Source organism: Tyto alba, unplaced genomic scaffold (assembly GCF_018691265.1).
Source record: "Tyto alba isolate M040663 unplaced genomic scaffold, T.alba_DEE_v4.0 Super-Scaffold_5, whole genome shotgun sequence".
Classification (NCBI taxonomy): Eukaryota; Metazoa; Chordata; class Aves; order Strigiformes; family Tytonidae; genus Tyto; species Tyto alba.
This window is the reverse complement of record NW_024881326.1, coordinates 20,255,251-20,274,454: the sequence shown is the minus strand read 5'-3', so window position 1 is coordinate 20,274,454 and position 19,204 is coordinate 20,255,251. Positions and strand designations below refer to the sequence as shown.

Genomic DNA, 19,204 nt, shown 5'->3' with positions numbered 1-19,204 from the left:
AAATCTTTTGAAATAGCTTCATGAATGTCATGGAAAAAAGCTAAGCAGAAGGCAGATGGGTGTCATCGTGGTTTTCCACCATAAACAAAAGCTGCATTAATACCGTATGAATGTTTCCCCTTTCATCCAAAGGAATAAACAGAGTATGGTTTTATTTTTGTCCTATCTCAAGAGAGAAAAAACCCACAGAAAAAAAAAAAAAAAAAAGGAGGGAATGGTATTTTTCTGTCCATTTATAAAATAATCCCCACTTCCCTTTGCAAATCTGAGTCACTGTTGTCTCATGTTGTATTACACTTAACCTGTCTTTTCTTCCCAAAGGGAATGCCAGATTTTTTTTTTTTTTAAAAATCCCAACAAAACACACCAAACAAGAACACCTCTACAAAACCACTGTGTCCACGTGCTTTGCTCTCATCCAGCCTAGAAGAAAGGAACCTGTACGCACCCCCACTGGCATTGATAGGAAGAAAAAAAGACTAACAGGGAGACTGGAGTTGTGGCGTAAGGTATGTACCAGGTTGCTCCACTTGCAAAGGGACCTTTACACCCAATCCTTGAGGAATTCAGAGTCTCTCAGTTTCAAAACCAACCATCAAATAAAATCGGGGTAAATACATGAGCGGGGGATACATGTGCATGATGCACCCGGACTGGCGGAGCAAGCTCACCTTGGAGGAGACAATCCTGTTGTCGCAGAACTTCTGTGCCACGTATGCATCTGTTTCCGAAACCAGACGGTGCCCGACCACTACGGTGCGTGTACCGACCCGCTTCTCTTCCCCAGCACACTGTTGGGGCAATCAGGAAAGGGAAAAATTAGTTTCTAGTTCAAAAAAAGGTGAATATTTGTATTAACGGCTTCCGGCTTCTGAATGCACCAAGCTGTTTGTTGGAAATACGGCAGCTGGGACCTCAAAAATTCACTTCTCTGCCCCAGCACGGAGAACAAAGAGGTGCACGTAAGGTCATTTAGGAAAACCAAGGCAACGTTGAGCTTGCAACACGGGGTCCCCACGGCTGCTCAGCCACCAACCCTCCGGACCACAGCCTGCCCCACACCAATGACCGGGGCAGGTCTCTGCTCGTGCCCACCACGTTCTTGTCCTATGCAGGACAGCTGCTGCCTGTGTTTGCAGCCTGTGCCCATCTGCCTGGCAAGTTTTTCTTCTCAAAGGAGAAAAATATCTTTACCAGGGACTTCAGGTTATTAGGAGTACAATTTATCTTCCTGGGTTCCTACAGCAGCTCCAGGCTTTACCCCAGGACACCACAGGGGGTGATGGAAACTGCACCCTCCTGCACTTGCTCTCCTGTCACACCCACACTTCCACCCAAAATGTCTCACCACCACACTGGTGCTCATAGACTTGGGATTTAACTTAAAAAAAAAGTATAATTCTGCTATTTTAAAATCTCAGACAAAACCAGAAATAACAAAGCAGACAGTTTCACATCACGAACTCCTCAAAAAGACACGCAGGTGCTGGGGATGCCAGCTTACCTTGCTTTATTTTAAAGTAGAATGAGATGTCACAAGGGAATGATAACCCGGTGTCACAGGGGCTTGATGACAGCCCCTCTGCTCCACAGCAGCCAGGGGAAGGATGAGCAGAATTGCAGTGGAATAAACTCAGAGGGGAAGCAGAGTGGCTGTGTGGGAGGAGAGCATCCCTTGCTCAAAGCCACAAGAGACGCTTGTGACCAGCAACACGGGGCTCTAGCAGAGACCCAGCCATCCCCACAGCTTTTGCAGGCTTCCCAGGGGAGGTGACAGCACCCAGCAAATTAAAGATTGATCCTCCCAATCCAATGGAGAGGGTGTTAAAAAAACACAGAGTAAACAAGGTATCTGAATATACTGAAAGTAACAGTGCTCTTCTACTTGAATGTAACTCTTAAATACTGATTTCCAACTTCCTATAACTTCATTTAAAAACACTTGGAAACTTGCAGCAAGGCAGAGGCAATGCAGGTCCCTGACAGGGCCTGCAGCCCTGGGAAGGCTCTTGGGTGGACGGGGCAACACCATGGGCTCCATCAACTTCCAGATCCTATCACATGCAAGGTCCTCAATGGATCAGAAAAGTCTATTTTCAAAAGAAACAAAAACACGCAGTAGTTTAAAAAATAGCTTTATCGTTCTGTCCAGGTTCCACCCTGCATATAACAAAGTGTCCCAGCCACAGATGCTCGCAGCCAAGGGAGGAGACCCAGCTGGCACCAGGAAACATTTCACAAGGTTGAACTTAAACTCACTTTAAAATCTTAAGATGCCCACTAAGAGGAGATTGAGTGGGGGGAAAAAAGGGTTGTCTTAGGCCAGGCTAAGGTTTTCTTAGAGTTAAGGTTTTGGATTTTAAAACACGAGCAGGGAAGACATTTGTCACCGTTCATGGTTCAAGGGCATTAGCAGGTGGCAGGGCTGCTAAAACACCAGCAGATGCTGTTCATACTCCACTTAGTCTTATTAATCCTCAACCCCAGAGCTTGTTTGCTTTGAAACCCCACCAAGACAGGTGCAAAAAATGCCAAGTCCCCATCCTGTGTCAGCTGCCCACTGCGGGCAGATGCTCCTGGTGTGCTCTGGGCTCCGCTCAGCGTCCCGGCTGCCCAAGGGCTCCTTGCAGGCAGCTTGTCAAGCAAAGCCCAGCTAGAGTAAAGCTGCTCTGAAAACAACCGCATGAAAACAGCGGGGCTTGGGATTAACTGCTGCTTGAGGAAACTGTAGAAAAAAAATAATATAAAAATGAAAAAAAAAAATAAATCTAAGCCAGCTTTATTCATGTACCTGGAGCAGCGGCGATTGCACGGATCCTGCTGTAGCAGGAGCAGGGTCTGCCCAAAGGAAGCAGCAGCTCTTCCTTCTCCCCGCTCCCCACTCATGCCTGCAGCATCTTTAATTAAAGAAGTGGTTTTACACCATGCCCAAACCCGGATTGGTGTGCTGACCACTCTCACTACAGCTGTCCTCAAACCTCCAGTGGCAGCTGCTTAGAGCAAAAGAAGAAAATTTCTTGCCCTCCTGCACCACCCAGACACGGAGCCAGCGGCAGCCACCAGCTCCGCTGGGCACAACTGGCTCCCCAAATACAGGCTGGGCAGGCACACACACCCAGCTAAGGGAATGCCACCACCCCAGCACAGGCTGACCACCCTCCCAGCCTCACCAACACTGCCTGCAGCAGCAAACTGCGCCTCTTCTGAACTAGAAACTAGACCCAAAAAGCTGCCCCGATATATCTGCCACGTTATGGAGGTGGCAGCCACCAGTCTCACCAGCCTGCACCCCAGGAGTGAGAGGCAGTGCCGGGGAGCAGAGACAGACTGTCCCCAAGCCTGAAGTCCCTGTCACATCCCCGGGCAGGAGCTGGAGCCAGGGGTGCCTGGCGAGCATCCCTCCAGCACGGGGAGGAAAGGAGAGCTTCCCCTGCCCGCGCTGACAGCAGGGCGGTGGGAAGGAGCAGGGCTGAGGGTTTGCCAAACACACACACCAGCATGGAAGCAACAGAGCTCTGGTTAAAACACTCCTGGAAAAATATGCACAAGTATTTACTCTGCAAGACTATCCGTGGTTAGCCATGGAAAATCTGGAGCGTGTGAAGAAGAGAAGCCAAACCCTAGGTGTGGTGTGTTAGCTAACCAAGCCCACAACTCTGTCCTTCCACCAAGTTTTCACCACCAACTCCCAGGTGGGCTTTCACCCCTCAGCTCCCCTTCATTTATTTATTTGAAGTATCTCCTACAAAGATGACAGCAACCCCCTGCATGGTGGATCAGAGTCCTCTGCGGTGGCAGCAGAGGAACAACTCCTCACTACATGGCCTAACCAGACTCCCACTGCTCTCGGCATTTCATTTCCCACTCCCCCAACCACCCCCACGGTGTTACACCATCACGCCGCCACTCAAGCAGCTAGAGGCTTCACGCCACATCTCTCCACTTTTTCCACCTCCCAGAAAGTAAGTGCACACCACGGGGATGCTGATGGTGAGAGGCACTGGCTCAGCTCGGCAATTAAAAGCTCTTATTTTGACAAGCTCACCTCAAACAGCTCACTGGGTTGCTAATAGATTGCTAAGTCTTAATAACGGCTCTCAACAGAGATTTAAGAGGAGATTTAGGGAGGGACTGTCAGGCTTTTCTGAAAATTATAAAATATGCAGATTACAAGGGAGAGGATTTAGACAACTTTTCTCAATCGTCTTTCATGAAAAATTTTAATTCTGATGGCAAAGAAAATATTACTTGAATACCAGTCAAACAGCTGCCTCATTGCTTGTTAGGGTTTTATAAAGCCCACGGTCCACAGCGCACCAGTCAGCTGGTGCAACCAAAAACCAGTTTCTTCTGCTGTTTAGAACCAAGCCTTTCAAAAGGATTATTTAAGAAAATAAACAACTGCATTCCCCCCACATGCACTTTATCACCTCCCTCTGCCCGAGGCGCGGTGTTTGCAGGAGCACTGGGAGAACCAGAGCTATCTGTAGTGTCAGACTGCCCATGGTCTCAGGACCGCGCGGTGGGGAGCCGCACTGCATCCTCCCACCAAGCCACGAGGATTTGGGGATGCTGGTAGGGGACCCCCAGTCCCCTCTCTGCCGTGCCGTGCCCCAGGAAGCCAGAAGAGCTGCCAGCAGCTGCCAGACACAGAGCAGCTCCCCGGGGAACACTGCACACCCTGGGAATCGAGAGGAGGGAGGGAGGGAAGAAGGTATTTTTGAGAAGAGCCACTATCCTGCTTGCATCACTTGAAGACCAGCCCCAAAGGTGCAGGTCTGGCACACAACATTTCGAGCGTCAGCTCAGCTCCTGCTCCGCGCCCCCCAGACCCAAGACCATCAGCAAGTTAATCTTTCAGCAGTGCATCCAAACCACATTACTCCCGAAGGAGCTCAGCTAGAAGACAACAGCCAGAGAGACAAACACAAATCACAGGACATAAAGATGAGGCCAGCAAAGCTGTTCCGCCAGGAACATCTTTCTGAGTTGGCAGCTCTCTATCTGTCTTCGCTTCCCGCCGCGGGCAGGACCAGGTGCCCAGCCTGCAGTAATAAATAACTGCACCGTCGCCTCCGATGCGGGCACGCACGCTCTGCTGCACGCACGGCAGGGCAAAGGTACAGCCTTCCTCATGCCACGGAGAAATGCAGATACAGAACGTATTTCTGTTACGTAGCTTGATGTAACCCAACCTTCCTGTACCTTCAATTTTGTCTAAATCCTGCTTAGTGCCAGAAGCAGCAATTCTGAAAAGAAGGCATTGGGGGTAATGGCTATTTTCTTAGATCATCCAAATTTTAAAAGCCCATCTATATGCAACAATATGCCCATGGAAGGTCAGCTGAGGCTTGGGATTTTGCTATAAACTTTTCTTTGAGGAGTTAGGAATGGGTACAACTTGAAGGCCTCAGACCAGGGCTAAAAAAAGTCCATGGACGCAACTAATGACCCAACACCATTTATGACTTGAAGCTGTTGAAGCATTACATTGAGACAGCAGAATTACGTTTGCAGCTCACAGACCTCCCCGAATTCTTTTGTCTGAGTTTGGGCAAGCCTCCCTTCACACCTCTTTCCCTCTCCAACTGTACCCTTCTCCCATGAAGGTGTCCTACCCCAGCACAACAGCTCCCGCCGGCCTCCCGGAGGGGCTCCTCTTCACTCGTCCTCCCAAATTTCTGTGAATCCATCACAGCACCATGTACAGGACCTTGACAAAAGTTGCAAACCTGGGTAAAAATTAGCAAGCCTGGGTAAAAATTAATGGAGTTACACTGAGATCAACAGGAGAGGTGAACCTGTGCTCTGCAGCCGCTGTTGACAAGGAGCCACACTAAGTGGGCTATTTCTAGGGCAGCTGCAAAACACAATGTTTAATTATATCCCCCCTATGGAAAACAAGTGTCTGTGCTACCTGCTGGTCTCGTTTCCAGGGGGGAAAAAAAAAAAAAAAAGTGGCAAACTCCCCCCCCCCAAACCAACCCATTTATTATAGTTTCAGAAAGCACCTAAACCAGAACTAATCAAAAGAAACTCCCTTCATGTTTGCTGAAGATATCATCAAGCCACAAAGTAAACACAAACAACTCATTGAAAAGAGATCTAATAAAAACCACAGGCATTTAAAAAAAAAAATCATCTGCTAAAACTAGAGATAATTATATGGTACAAGTACAAAGCTCAAACATTTGAATGAAATCACAGCTTATATTAAATATACGCAGAAGAAAGATTAAATCACATTACTTGGCTTAGATCTCATGAATAGCTTAAAGTCTAATCACTCCTGTATTGTTCCATTTATCATAAAAGTAGTAGTGAAAACAACCTGATTTACAAAAACAGCCTGCAATAACAACACCACGTCCCAAAACAGCCTGTTTTAGCTCGTTTCACTTATCCCCAGAAGAAGCAAAAAAACCCCACATCCACAATTTTAAAAAGCTTCTTCAAATTTACCATAACCTTCCCAAACTGTCCAGCAGTCTCAAAAAGTCGATCAGCACACCAACCTCATTGCCTAACCGGCATATTTTTAATTGAAATGTTTCTTGCCAATTTTTCGATTACTCTTTGTCCTTAGTCATTTCTATGCAAGTACAAGCAGCGCCTTGAGAAAACCCTTAATAATTTAGCAGCTGGGACTATGCTTACCCACACTGACCACATTTTTAGGCACATCTCCTGATTTAGAGAGAATTCCATCAATAGGGATCAACCCCACCGCTCTCCCCTATGCCTGTTGGAAAGGGTCAATAACATCACAGTCCTTGGGGGAAAAAAAAACATTGCATTTAAAATACCAAGAGCCCATAGGTCCAAGAGAAAAGGCTGAAGGTGAGCACAGCTCTGAGCTTGCTTCCCACTGGAGGGGCCTTTTCCTGCTCATCCCTAAGAAGAACAGGGAAGGTTGGTACCTTGGGAAAGCAAAAGGTTGTCATTTAAACCGTTATCCCTTCTCCTCTGTTGAAGCTAAAGCTCCTACTGATATTTCAGCCAGAGAGAAAACAGGACTGGACCACCAAGAAATGAGCTCCAGGGGCAAGCTAGCTCCAGCCGAGGTGAGGGGAGAAGCAGGGAGTAAGCATGCGAGCCCCCAGATCAAGCAAAACAAGTAAGAGCAAAAGAGAAGCCATGGGAAAAGGACAAATACTTTTTTTTTTTTTTTTAAACCACGGTCAACACATGTTGGGGCTTAACACCCAGACCTCATCCCTGGTCTCCACTGGGGATGACAAAGTGGCAGATGACGTGCTCTAGCATCACTGACCTAGCTCACACCATCCTTAATGCAAGTCAAAGTGTGTCTAGCAACACAAGGGGCTCCGGCCAGAGCCTGTCCCCATGTCCCCTCTGTCCCAAGGACATGCTGCCTCACCATGTGGGCTTGCAGGAAGGTCACCTTCACCAAGGACGATGGGCTGGAGAACCAGGTTGAGCTTCCTGGTAAAGCAGACTTAGCCAATAAAGCCACTGATAAAAGCAGAGAGAGACACAGCAGGGCGGGGAGAACAGGGGAAAGGGCTACTTAAAAGACTTAGGAAGGGTGGAGAGAGGAAATACAAGAGGTTTTTTCCCCAGTTAATAATAATTTACGGGAGGGCCCAGCATTCTGCTGAATTTGGGGAATGCTGTGAAGAGGGGTGACAGTTGAAAAGTGCTTCTTTGGCGTGGGTGTTGGTTTGGTTGTGTTTTTCCTTTTTCACCTATAGGCAGTCTACACCCAAATCACGCAGTACTGCGTCTTCCCAGCAAATATGCCACATCATCCATAATCACAGCTTCAGTTCAGCAGCGCGTTGCAGAACGTCAGGTTCACACACGATGCAGAAAGCCAAACCCAGCAGATAACAATTGGGATAGTATTACTTCAGTGCTCCTGTTTTGTGGAAAATCTGTTGCTCTTGTTCAAACATAACCACCGACCTTTGGAAGTGTTCAGGATCTCAACTCTTCTTCCCTGCCCTGTTGGCAGCCAGGGTTATGAAACCATCACTCATCTTGAAATACAAGAGGCATATTTTCATTTTTGGCAGTCCGAAAGAGAAGTACAACCAGCATGCCGCCAGCATATAAAATTCAGGCTCATAGGAACACTTCAGACTCCAGAACAGAAAAAGGACTTTGTATAAGAGCCAAATGTTTTGCAGAGGTCACAAAGCAAATACGAGGTCTTCCCGTCTTCAAACCTCTTCCTCCTTCCTTTCCCTGGCTCAAGCTGCGCACATATGTCTGCTCATCGGCAGCTATTTTAGCAGGGCAGCAAGCTCTTCAGAGCAGTGATTTGCTCTGGCAATATTAAAGTAAGAGCAAATGGGAAAAAACCCTCCAAGTTTGCAATTGTCAATGCTTGCATCAGCCAGCAAAGCTATAATTTGTTGGTTTCTGGTCCTCTGAAAGCCTGAGCTCTTCAGTTACGGAAACAAAAAAAAAAAAAAAAACCCTAAATACTATGTATGCATCCCAGCTTGGCCAGACATTACTCTGACCTCTGCCACCTACAAACATTTTGTCCCTTTTTAAGTTTTCCCAGCATTTCAGAGCCAGGCTGCCGGCTGACAGGAGCAGTTTCCTCCCTTTCCCTGGGGGAGGCGAGCCCGCCCGCCGGGGACAGGGGCTGCAGATCCCCCCTGCCAGGGTGCACATCACTGCAACAACCCTGAAGCAAGCCCCCCATGGAGGCTGTCATCCTTCCCACCCAACAACTACGGGGAGGGATGGCAAGGCAGGTCCAGGCTGCAGGAGGTGGCCGAGCCCCACACCGGCATCATGGGGTGACCGAGCCCCACACCGGCATCACGGGGTGACCGAGCCCCACACCGGCATCACGGGGTGACCGAGCCCCACACCGGCATCACGGGGTGCCCTCAGCCCCTGCAACAGGCACCCAAGGTCCCAGTCCCCCTGTGCTGCTTGCTCACACTGGTTCAGATTAAGTTTTTTCCACTCAAAAGCTGTTGTTTTCTAACCCTCCCCTTGCTGTAATGCAGAGAAATGTTTCTACGGAAGTAGCAGGAAATAAAAGGAAGAAGAGAGGGAGAAATCACCGACTTCACCCCTCGCTCCACAGCCAAGATCAGCTCCACACACCCCAGACCCCACTTGAAGTATTTTCATCTCTGAATATTACAGTAACCAACAGATTTATCCTTGGGGCTGCAGGCACAGTTACACTAGGATACTGGATCAGTGCAATCCACCCAGTCAGGAGGAACCCTCAACATGTGGCCTAGAACTGTTTATCTTCAGGAAATCCTTCTGGCTCCCGTTCCTGCCGAGCCGAGTGGCTGCAGAGCAGCTCCAGCAAAGCACACGCTGCCCGGGGCCGCGCAATGCCAGCAGCACAGCAGCCAGGTTTTGCACCAGGAGGGAAATCCGCCTCTCCGCAGGGGACCGGGAGGTGAGGGCTGAGCTACCGGCGGGATGCCAGGCTGGGTGCACAAGGGGCTTCGGCGTGGTCCGGCCCGGCAGAAGCGAGCCCATCCTGTGCGGGAGAACAGGGCAGCATCCCGGGAGATGACTCCCAGCCATCCCCATCCCACCCCACCAGTCGCCTTCCCTGGATGGGCACTGGGATAAGGGCGTTCCTGCTCTCAGTTTTCCAGACGAGCTCCTTCACCCAAGGTTTCCTCTCTGTGCATTTGATCTTCCCACCCGGCGCTTACCGGAATGGTACTTGTCAAGTGGAAAATCCCACTTCCATCCATTCAACTGCACTGCACGAAACCGCCCTGTGGAAATGATGTACTCCACAATGTTAGTTTGGCTGATAGAAGTACAACAGCCCTCTGGGCGTTGCAGCTAATTTAACTGCGCTCCCTCCCTGGGCACACCTTTATACAAAAAGGTGAACTGGAAGGAAAGAGGAGGGGAAAAAAAAAAAACAAAAAAAAACAAAAACACACACACACACACAAAAAAAAAAACACACACAAAAAAAAAAGCAAACAAACAAACAAAAAAAAAAAACAAAAAAACCACCTTCCACAACTCAGAGTGAACAAAACTGCCATGCCAAACACCACACTGTGAGCTGAAAAACAAAACAAACAAATCAATATTGCATTTTAAGCTTGGCTTTGCAGCCCCTGTAAGAGCAGCGCTACTGCTGAGCGGGTGCCCCCCCCGTGCAGCCTGAGCCCCCCCAGCCCCGAGGCAGCACTCGGGACCTTGCACCACCCCGGGCCCCACCGGCAGCAGCCACCTGGCTTTGTGCAAACACTGGGGAGGAATTACATAGAAATCATAATAAAAGATGGCAGTGCTGCTCACAAAGTGGATTTTTTTTTTTCCTTACATTTAATTTCCCGGCAGTGAGATTTTTTTTTTTTCTCTTAAGTCAGTTGGGACTCAGGCAATGGAGCACAGCGTCGCTGCAGTGTAGCAGTACTTAATTTTTATTGCTTCTGAAAAGATCTTGGATTGCAATACCAAAGAAAAGCTTCAAATTGTCTAGACTTGCCTGTTGCACATCTTGCTCAGCTTTTCTAGATCCTTCACTGTACAAGAAAAATAGGATCCCCCTCTTCTGCAAATCAGTGCATTTGCCACAATACCGCAAACAAACTACATCTACAAAATGAGTGTTGCCTGTTTCTCACTTTAATAGTCTTATAAAATCTTAATAAGGTGTACAGTATGCTTTAAGATAGGCCAGACATAAAGACTGCTTGCTGACCCTTTGAAAATACACAGCTAGAAATTACCGAGCCCTCCACATACCGCCCTACAAAACCAAGGCTGGGGCCAGACCAAGGCCCCCGTCACCTGTAGATCCTGCAAAATTTAGCTGAAATCATGGAGCAAAAAAGCACACAGCAAAGCGTTACTGATCCAAGGCCACAAAGGAGGTCAGCAGGAATCTTGCTCAAGTTGTGAGCAAAAATAACGAGCCCATTTTGCTCTCAAAATACCCAGCTGTGATAGCCTCACGGGTGCTTACCCCTTCTTTCTGCTGCAGGAGGAAAACAAAAAGCCCTTTACAAACAGTCAGATCAAAAATAAGTGCATTAAGCTTTCATTAAGGGGAGCAGGACAAATGTCTCTGAACTACAAACTCTATCAATTACAGCTGGATGTCAAGAGCAGGCATGCTTTTAGACTAAATTGACTTCAGTTGGAATTCCATCTCAAACAAAATGACTAAAGTTCTGGGAAGAAAATAACTGGAGTCAGCAAGGTGCAACAGGTGCCCACAAGAGAGACAGACACACTGCACATCACCCGTGGAAGGGACCGCATCAGGAGCTGGAAAAGATTTTTACAGAGTATTGGTTCTGAGCAGCACCCGTAGCGGAGAGCATCCCTGTGGGAGCATGAATAATGACAGAGGGGAGGGAAGGCACAACCCAGGACTGCTTCCCTTCTGCCAGCGAGCCCCCGGCCAGCGCATGGACCCACTCCCCTCCCCAGGCAGCCCCACGGCCCTGCGGGCACGCAGCTTTACAGCCATCAAACCCACCATCAGCCCGCACCTCCCTCGGTTCTGGCTACGCCCGAGAAAGAGCCCATCAGCAAAAATAAATATATATATTTAATGCATCTATATATACTGCATACATGTATATTTAATGCAGAGAGAGAGAAGTCACTGCAGCCTCCGGGCAGAACAGGCTTTTCCTGACCCAGCAGCCGTGCAGCTGCCAGGCAGGAGCTGGGCAAGAACAGGAGCCAGAAGAGACCTTTTAAAATAGGGAAGTTTCACCATTTCCTCAGGCTACAGGTTACTAAACTAAGCTTTCAAATGGCTTGCCACTCACTGCCCATCCCCTGCGGCGTACTGGCACTACCAGCATTGCTCTCCCACCACAAAAGGGCGATGGCAACCCACGTAACAGCTCCACGCAGGAGTCTTGGAGTCACCTTTGCTGCAAAAAGCAAAATACCAACTGCCCAAATCAAGTGTTAACCAATTCCGGCAAACAAACACCGGTGAAGAACTTGCTGGTTGGATGTTGGATAAACCGAAGGAATTTGGGAAACTGCAGTATGATGGTTACACCGAGAGCAGCCTTGTGGTCATAGAGCCAGCCTGTGGAAAGGGTGTAGGGAGTCATAGGAGAGCAAAACTATATTATTATATGATAATTAAAAAAAAAAAAATAAAGCAAATGGCTTACAGTCAGCCCCAATATGAGCAGCGGTGTCCTTAATACCTATTTCCAATGAGTAGGACACTTTCTGACCGGCATGGTGTCCCTAAAAGCAAGATGCAGTCCGAGCACAGCACATTTCACCGATGTGTCCTTCACAGAGCGCTCGCTGCTGACAGCGACCCGGCGGGTCCATCACCAGCAGGCAGCAAACAGCCACAGCTCAGCACCCCGAGCTGCTGGGGATCAGCCCGGAGTCCACACGGTCCCCACAAGTTAGAGAAAGCTGAAAATCCCTTGGGTGAACAAGGGAAGACACTAAAATAATCCACTGACCCTCAGAATCGCTTGGTAATTAAAATCAGGAAAAAAAAAAAAAAAAAAAAAAAAGAAAAAATATTGTCTACTTGCAAGAGATGAGGGAGCTGGGGAGGGGGCAGGCGATGAGCAGCAGGGCTCCCCGGTTCCCATGCAGAGGTTTGCATCGCCCGCAGCCCCGAGCCCGGGTCTGGATGCTGGGGAGAGCACAGGCGGGTGAAGTCCACACCGCCCTGCGCCCAGCACTGGCAAAACCTGCTAGGCAAAAACCAACCCATCCTTCCCAACACCAGACCTCAGCAAGCACATAAATATTTCCGAGATGAGCAACGAGAAGCAGATTTTAGTGTAAACTCGTAGGTGAGGTTATTTTCTAAGATCACCCCCGGGAGAGCTTGTCCCAGCACAGGGCAAGAGCTGCCACCTGCTCAACCCGAAACCTGGCCCACTCCCCTGGGCGACCTGCGGGACACTTTGGGGCAGAAGGCCACCGAAGCGACCGGCCGAGCCGGGGGAAACCATGCAGGAAAACCTCCATGCTGCCCTCAGGCCTCAGCACCCGCTGCCCACACACCACCAAATACAGGAAATTCCCTTGAAAAATCCCCCCCAGGCAAATGTTTTCGGGGAAAGGCAAATGGGTTAATAGTGCACTCTGTCACCCTGTGTCCTAGTTTTTTGGAAAATTCACCCTTCCCAGCCACCCCAGCCGGGCTGAACAGCTCGGTGACTCCCTTACCCCTGTGATGCCAGCTCCTCCGGCAGGCAGACCTCGGCCCCAGGTATCACAAGGGGTGTCCCCCCACTTGGCCACCCCTGGGTTTTCTCAGCAAGGACAGCAGGTTAAAGTCCCCCGAGGAGACACAGAGTCCCACACGCCAAGGAATTCGCAGCCAAAGGCTTTTTTTTTCTGTTGCACACCGCTGCAGAGAAGAGATGCAAGTGTGGGTACCGTGGGAGGAAGATGCTCGCAGGGACCCAACCTGCATTGCTAAAAACGCAGTCACTGGCAGAACAACAACTAATTTTGGTGTGAAGGTTTCTTCTGGCTGAGATACTCCAGTAATGCCCTCCCACCAGCTTTGCTTTTAACTAACATTTCAAAAAAATCTCTCTGCTATAGAGGACATCAACGGTTACAGTCAGAAAGCAGCAGTTTTAAGAGAAGAGGAAGTGCATAAACCAAAGGCAACAGGATGAAATTAAAGGCAAGGCTGAAAAGCCTGCTATTAATAGACAGTCTGTTTGCTTTTACAATTTTTATTGTTAAAATCAAACTGTCATGCCTTCAGCTGCAACTCAAGCCAGCTCAGCTCCAAACCTTCCCCAAACAACCCAGACAATCATTATTATTCTTAGCAAAATACCAACCGGAGACAAAAATGGTTTTGAGCGAAGAATAAAATACAACCTCGAGACAAGTTATTCTCCCCAGAAAAGTTTCTGCACACCACTGGTTTAATTGGCAGCACCATTTATCATTAATGTTTGACCGGTGCTTTCCAGTTCCTCCTCACAGCAATTTCTAACCTCTCCAAACTTTAACTCCACGTGTGAACATTTCCATGCAGCTGCTTGTCCGAGGCTGGGGTTTTTTTGTTTGATTTTTATTTATTTTTAGCCACATGGTTGAGCTATTTCTGGGAAAAAGGCTACAGTTAGGAGACTGCTTTGCAACGTCAAAGAGAAATGGCTACAGGAATTTGAGAAATCCCTGTGTCCCCATTTTCCAGGGAATTTGAGAGACTACTGTGCCCCCATTTTCCAGGGTAGAGGCATCAATAAGGGATTGCAGCCCCAGGGAAGAGCCTTTTGCAGCTCCATGTTTCCAATTTGAGCCTCCATTGTCTTCTCTCTGGTCGAGCACAGGCTGCCCTGTGGCTGCTGTAGAGGAACCGGCCCTGAGCACATGAAACGCCGTTATCACGTTAAATGCACATTACCAAATAAATTCCAGCAACATTCATGAAAAATTCAAGTCACTTCATTAAAATCCACACTCTCTTCAAGTGTGGGATTTCTCCAAGCGGAACTGCCACCCGGCGTCATGGAGACACCCCAGCCCCAACCTTTGCTGCTTGCAGGTGTTTGCCACATTAATGAAAGCAAAACACTTCTTGCAGAAACTGGCAGTTGGGTACAAGGTATTTGACATGCAGCCTCACTCTCAAGGTGTTAACATGGCTTGATTGGGGGGAAAAAAAGCAATTCTCAAGGCTTCCAACTCCTACCTCTGCTCTTCTTTCTTATTAGAATAGGAACTGCAATCACACGCTGTAATGTTTGTTTCACACTCTCTAAAAAAAAAACAAGCGTGAAAGAAAATCACAGATGTGCTCCATGTCCCAAAATAGACTTTATTACACATTTGCTGCAAAAGCTAAAGACAGGAGTGTAAATCAGCATCTTCCACCCCAGACTCAGACATCTTCCACGAGATGTACTCCAGCATCCCCCCGAAACCAGGCAGGGTCTGGGTGGGTGGCAGCTGGCAGGGGTCAGCCCCCACGCTGCCCACTGCACCCCAGGGGCTCTCCCCACCCAGCCCTGCCAATAGGGAATTTATTTCCCTTCTAAAAAGTGACTTTGGGCCATTTCTCACGTTCTGTCATTTGAGCAGGTCTCAACAGGGGCATTTTCCTGCAGTGCGCCAGGTAGGAGCTGCCCCGTAGGGTTCAGCATCACCTCCTGCCCAGCTCCTTCCCAGGCTCAAATCACGTCCCCAGTCTCCAGCACACGCCTCTTGAGTCAACACACACCTTCTCCAAGGCCCTGCTGTGTTCCTCCCAAAGGGGCCAGGCCAGACTGTGGGGACATGAGGGGACAAACCACCACACGCTGGTCCTGTTGATGGCTCTGCCTGAGCTGGGGCATCCTGACCCAGAACCCCCCCTCCTCGGCAGCACCAGCCTTCTCCCACCGGTGCGTGGGGCTGGGGGGAAACTTGGGGTGAGACAACAATCAAAAAAAAAAAAAAAAATCCAAAGGGGCTTTGCAAAACTACAGCAGAACCCAAATGGAGCCCTGAATCTCACACCAGGCACCACTCGTGTGCATGTTGAGGCCCCACCTGCAGGGACAGGATCAGTCCCCCCGCTGCTTTGGGAAGGGTAAGGATTTGGAAACGAAATTTGTGACACTTGCAAGCACTTTAATGAGAGAAACCCTTCCCTGCTGCTGGCAGAACACCAGCAGCACAGCCAGCGGATGCAAAGCAAGTGGTGAAGCAGAGCCCAGGGAGCCTGGCTGGGACAGCCCCCACTAGAAGTGACAAGCTACAGGTGACATTAAAGCTCAGCCTCAACTGCCTGTCCCCTGCAACCCTGTCTCGTGGCAGTTCCCCATGCAATTTTTTTTTTTTTTTAATTAGATAAGATGAGCCCCAAATGGAAAAGCTCCACACGAAAGCAGCATCAAGCATGCAAATTAGGAGTAACAGTTGGTTACCCGGGCAGCTCCCCAGTTTTAGGGCTGCACAAAGCAAACCCCCTTCGCTTTCCTCCCCGTCCCTCAGCTGTGAAGGGGGCAAGGCCAAGGTGTTCCAGTGGGGAGGGGACAGGTCCTGACCCAGGAGAGTTGACAAGTCCCTGGGAGAGGGGAACGGCAGAGGACCCCAGGCAACCCCAACCTGGGGGTACCCCCACCGCTGGCAGCCGTGTGGCAGAGACAGGTGGGGACTGGGGAGACCAGCAAGGGAACATCATTGCCAGCCTACAATGAGGCAAAGGCACCGAGTCACAACAGGGCTCGAGCCCAGGGACAAGCACTGCACGTCTGTCTGAGAGGTGTCTTCTTTCCCCCCAACGTCAAGCAAATGTTCCGGAGAGCCAGCGGCTCACAACCAGCCCAGCACTTGCTGAACACCAGGGATTTACCAGGGCACGGGCTGCAAAGAGGATCAGGCCCCAAAGTATTTAATTAAAAGGGAATAACACAACTAAGGTCCTGTGGTTAAACACTGCACTGGACACAGAATTTTGCTCCCAATTACAGACTGCTTGTTATTTTCTTCCTTACCCTGGGTTTTAAACAAGAATAGGAAAATATCAGAGCAAGGACCCGGTCTAACCGCAGAGGCAAGAGACCCAGATGGGAATGCCACAGTGGGTGAGCACCGGGCACCCCGAGAGGAGGGAGAGCCCCCCCCAGCCTTCCTGCGCTCTGAACAGGGCAACAGCTCCTGGGGCTCACTTCCAGATGGGCCTTCAATAAGAGCAAATAGGGGGAAAAAACTGAAAACAAGGGCCTCCGTAACTTCTTTCTGCATTTTTTAGTTCTAGCAACAGCCAGAATCAGCACCGGCCCCTTGGCTGTGGTGCGGAGCTGTGGAGTATGGCTGTCTGCATGCTTCAGAAGAATCCAGGAAAATTAATTAAGGAAAAAAAAAAAGCACGTTGGCTTTGGTGCACGACACAGGGATCCACACTTCCCAGGCATCTGCCAAGCGAGTGTGGAGGTGGGCAGCGCTCGTCCCGGCCCTGCGAGGAGCCCAGCACAAAGACACGGACCAAACCCTTCCCTGGTCACCAACACACCTCCCCACTGTATTCCTGCATCCCACCCACAACAGCCGTACAAGTAGCACAAGACTAAAAATAAGACTCCAATGCCAGAATCTGTTTCCAAAAAAGAATTAAAGTTATATTTCAACTTGACAGTATCTCCTGAAAGTGGATTAACTGTGGCAATTCAATCCCGCCTCCCCACAGCAATCCTGGCCCCACTCTTCTTTCAGCAGGGATGATTTCAGCGGTGTAAATTGAAGTTCAGAATCCAATTTGTTTCTGCAGAAAGCATCAGTCTGTACCACAGGACAGCAAAGCAGACCCATATATACCACTCTGCCCTTTTTGCTCTTTTTACCACCTCATTTCACGCCGCATCCAGAATAAAGTTTATGGGAGGGAGAAATGGAGCAACGTGTCGTGTTGATGGGGCAAGGCACATTCATCATGCCCAAGATGTGAAATACATCTGAAAACAGGATTTTTAATATGCGTTGGTATTTATGAGCCTCGGGCAGAGGCCAGGCGGTGGAGAGGTGACATTTGTCTGAGTAGCCCTACGGGATCTTAAGTGTCGGATAACCTGCAGCCTTTAATAACTGCAGTGAATTTTCTGCAATGCCACTAGCACAAAACGAGCATTGCTGGAAGCCCCGTGCCACCCATACGGGACCGAGGGCCAGATGGCAGCTTGGGGATACCTCCACGGAGACTACAATCTCCTCCCACGGGGCAGGAACAGGGAACCAACCCAAACCTCCTGGGAGACCCTGCAGGGCTGGGCAGCAGGACAGCCAGCAGTGGGAGCTGCTATCTGCCCAAGGCCAAGGGGACCCATGCCACCTGCACCAGCTTGATAACAAAACTCAGCTCTTTGCCTCTCAAATGCCACTTACAAAGCCAATAGGTGGAGGGGGGGGGGGGGGGGGGGGGGGAAGTGTTTAAAACCCCTCAACAGCACTACAGATGCCCTGGTGCGCTGCCCTGGTCTGTGAGCAGAGTTGTTCCTCGGAAACTACCTCCAGCCTTCCAAACACGGGCTGCAACAGCTCAGCCCTGAACAAAGCAGCTAGAAATACCCGGGTTCAGCGTTCAGGACTGCTTGTTCCCCACTCCGGTGGGCATCACACCCCAGCAGTGGTGCACGTCCCCTCCCCACGCCGAGGGACTGCGAGAGGTGGCGGGAGCACCGGGCAGCTCCACATGCGAGGGGGATGCCGGAGCTGGAGTCCAGCCGGGCACCCCCCTGGGTACCTGCTCACGAGAGGCAGACACCCAAAAACGCTTCCAGCTGAACTCAGTGGAGATGCTTCATACCCCAAGCACCTCCGGATAGGACACAGAAAAAAAACTCCTGCAAGGGCGGGGTAGTAAGCACCTAACAGGAGGCAGAGCTAAATTCAAAGTCATCAAAGTCAGAAGCTCAGGGCATGAGATTAGATCTGATACATTTGTCTCCAGGGCTGCAAAACAATAGTTGCAGTAGGTGTGTTCTCTACAGGGCTAACCCCAAGCCTGCAGCAGAAATACAACCCACAAACGGGAAAATTAACCGTTTGACTTTCCACCACCCCAGCTGCAGAGCTACCTCCAGACTTAAAAAGAAGATCAGAGTCGCTTGTGCTGAAAGGCTGGAAATTCGGTGCAAATAAACCGCTCGAAAACCAAAAGTGAATATGAAAAATGCATCTCCCAGTGGTTCTGGCCTTGCGGGCAGCAGCAGGCAGAGCCCATTATTCTGGCGGGTAACTGGGTGCCAAGAGGCACAACGTGCATCAGGGAGCAGCTCCTGCACCTCCGAGGGTGTATCCGCCGTACGGCTGACACATTGCCTGCTGTGCAAACTCGAGGAACTTTTGTTAACTACGCACTGCGCAATAAATGACACTGCTAAATAAACAGAAGCTCCCGAAATTATGTTAAAACACTTGCTGTGGAAGAGGAAAAAATGAGTAATTACAGAGTTCAGGCCAAGCAATGAGGTCACGGTGAAATCTCTAAGTAGCTTATGTGGCACCGGGAGGGTTTTTAACGTATTTGGGGACACGAAGAGGGTGGGAAAGCGGCGGGCAGCACCCTGACAACTGCCTGCCCTATAACCGTGCAGTTTTGGGTGCGTGCGTCTAGGGACTGAGAAGCTTCCTCCCCTCTAGGATTTTGGCGGGGGGGGGTGGGTGTAAAAATAAATAAATAAGGAAACAGGTTTGGGGTCTCGCAGCACAGGCAACTTCTTGCGAAGAGCCGCAGAGCGGGCAGGGCCCTACCCGCGGTTTGGCAAGGGAGGGA

At 49.7% G+C, this 19,204-nt stretch overlaps 1 protein-coding gene across 8 annotated transcripts in view; it reads right to left on the bottom strand.

The window, feature by feature from the left end:
* The window catches only part of ATP11C (ATPase phospholipid transporting 11C), a 57,464-nt gene that overhangs the window by 37,946 nt on the left and 314 nt on the right, over window positions 1-19,204 (bottom strand). For all 8 annotated transcript variants that reach the window (XR_006166936.1, XM_042807198.1, XM_042807192.1 and 5 more), the window contains exon 2: window positions 672-791. Coding sequence is in view for 7 of the 8 variants with exons in the window: in XM_042807198.1 (XP_042663132.1) it covers window positions 672-791 (120 nt within the window). In the remaining variant the exon portion in view is untranslated. The remainder of the gene's footprint in view (window positions 1-671; window positions 792-19,204) is intronic.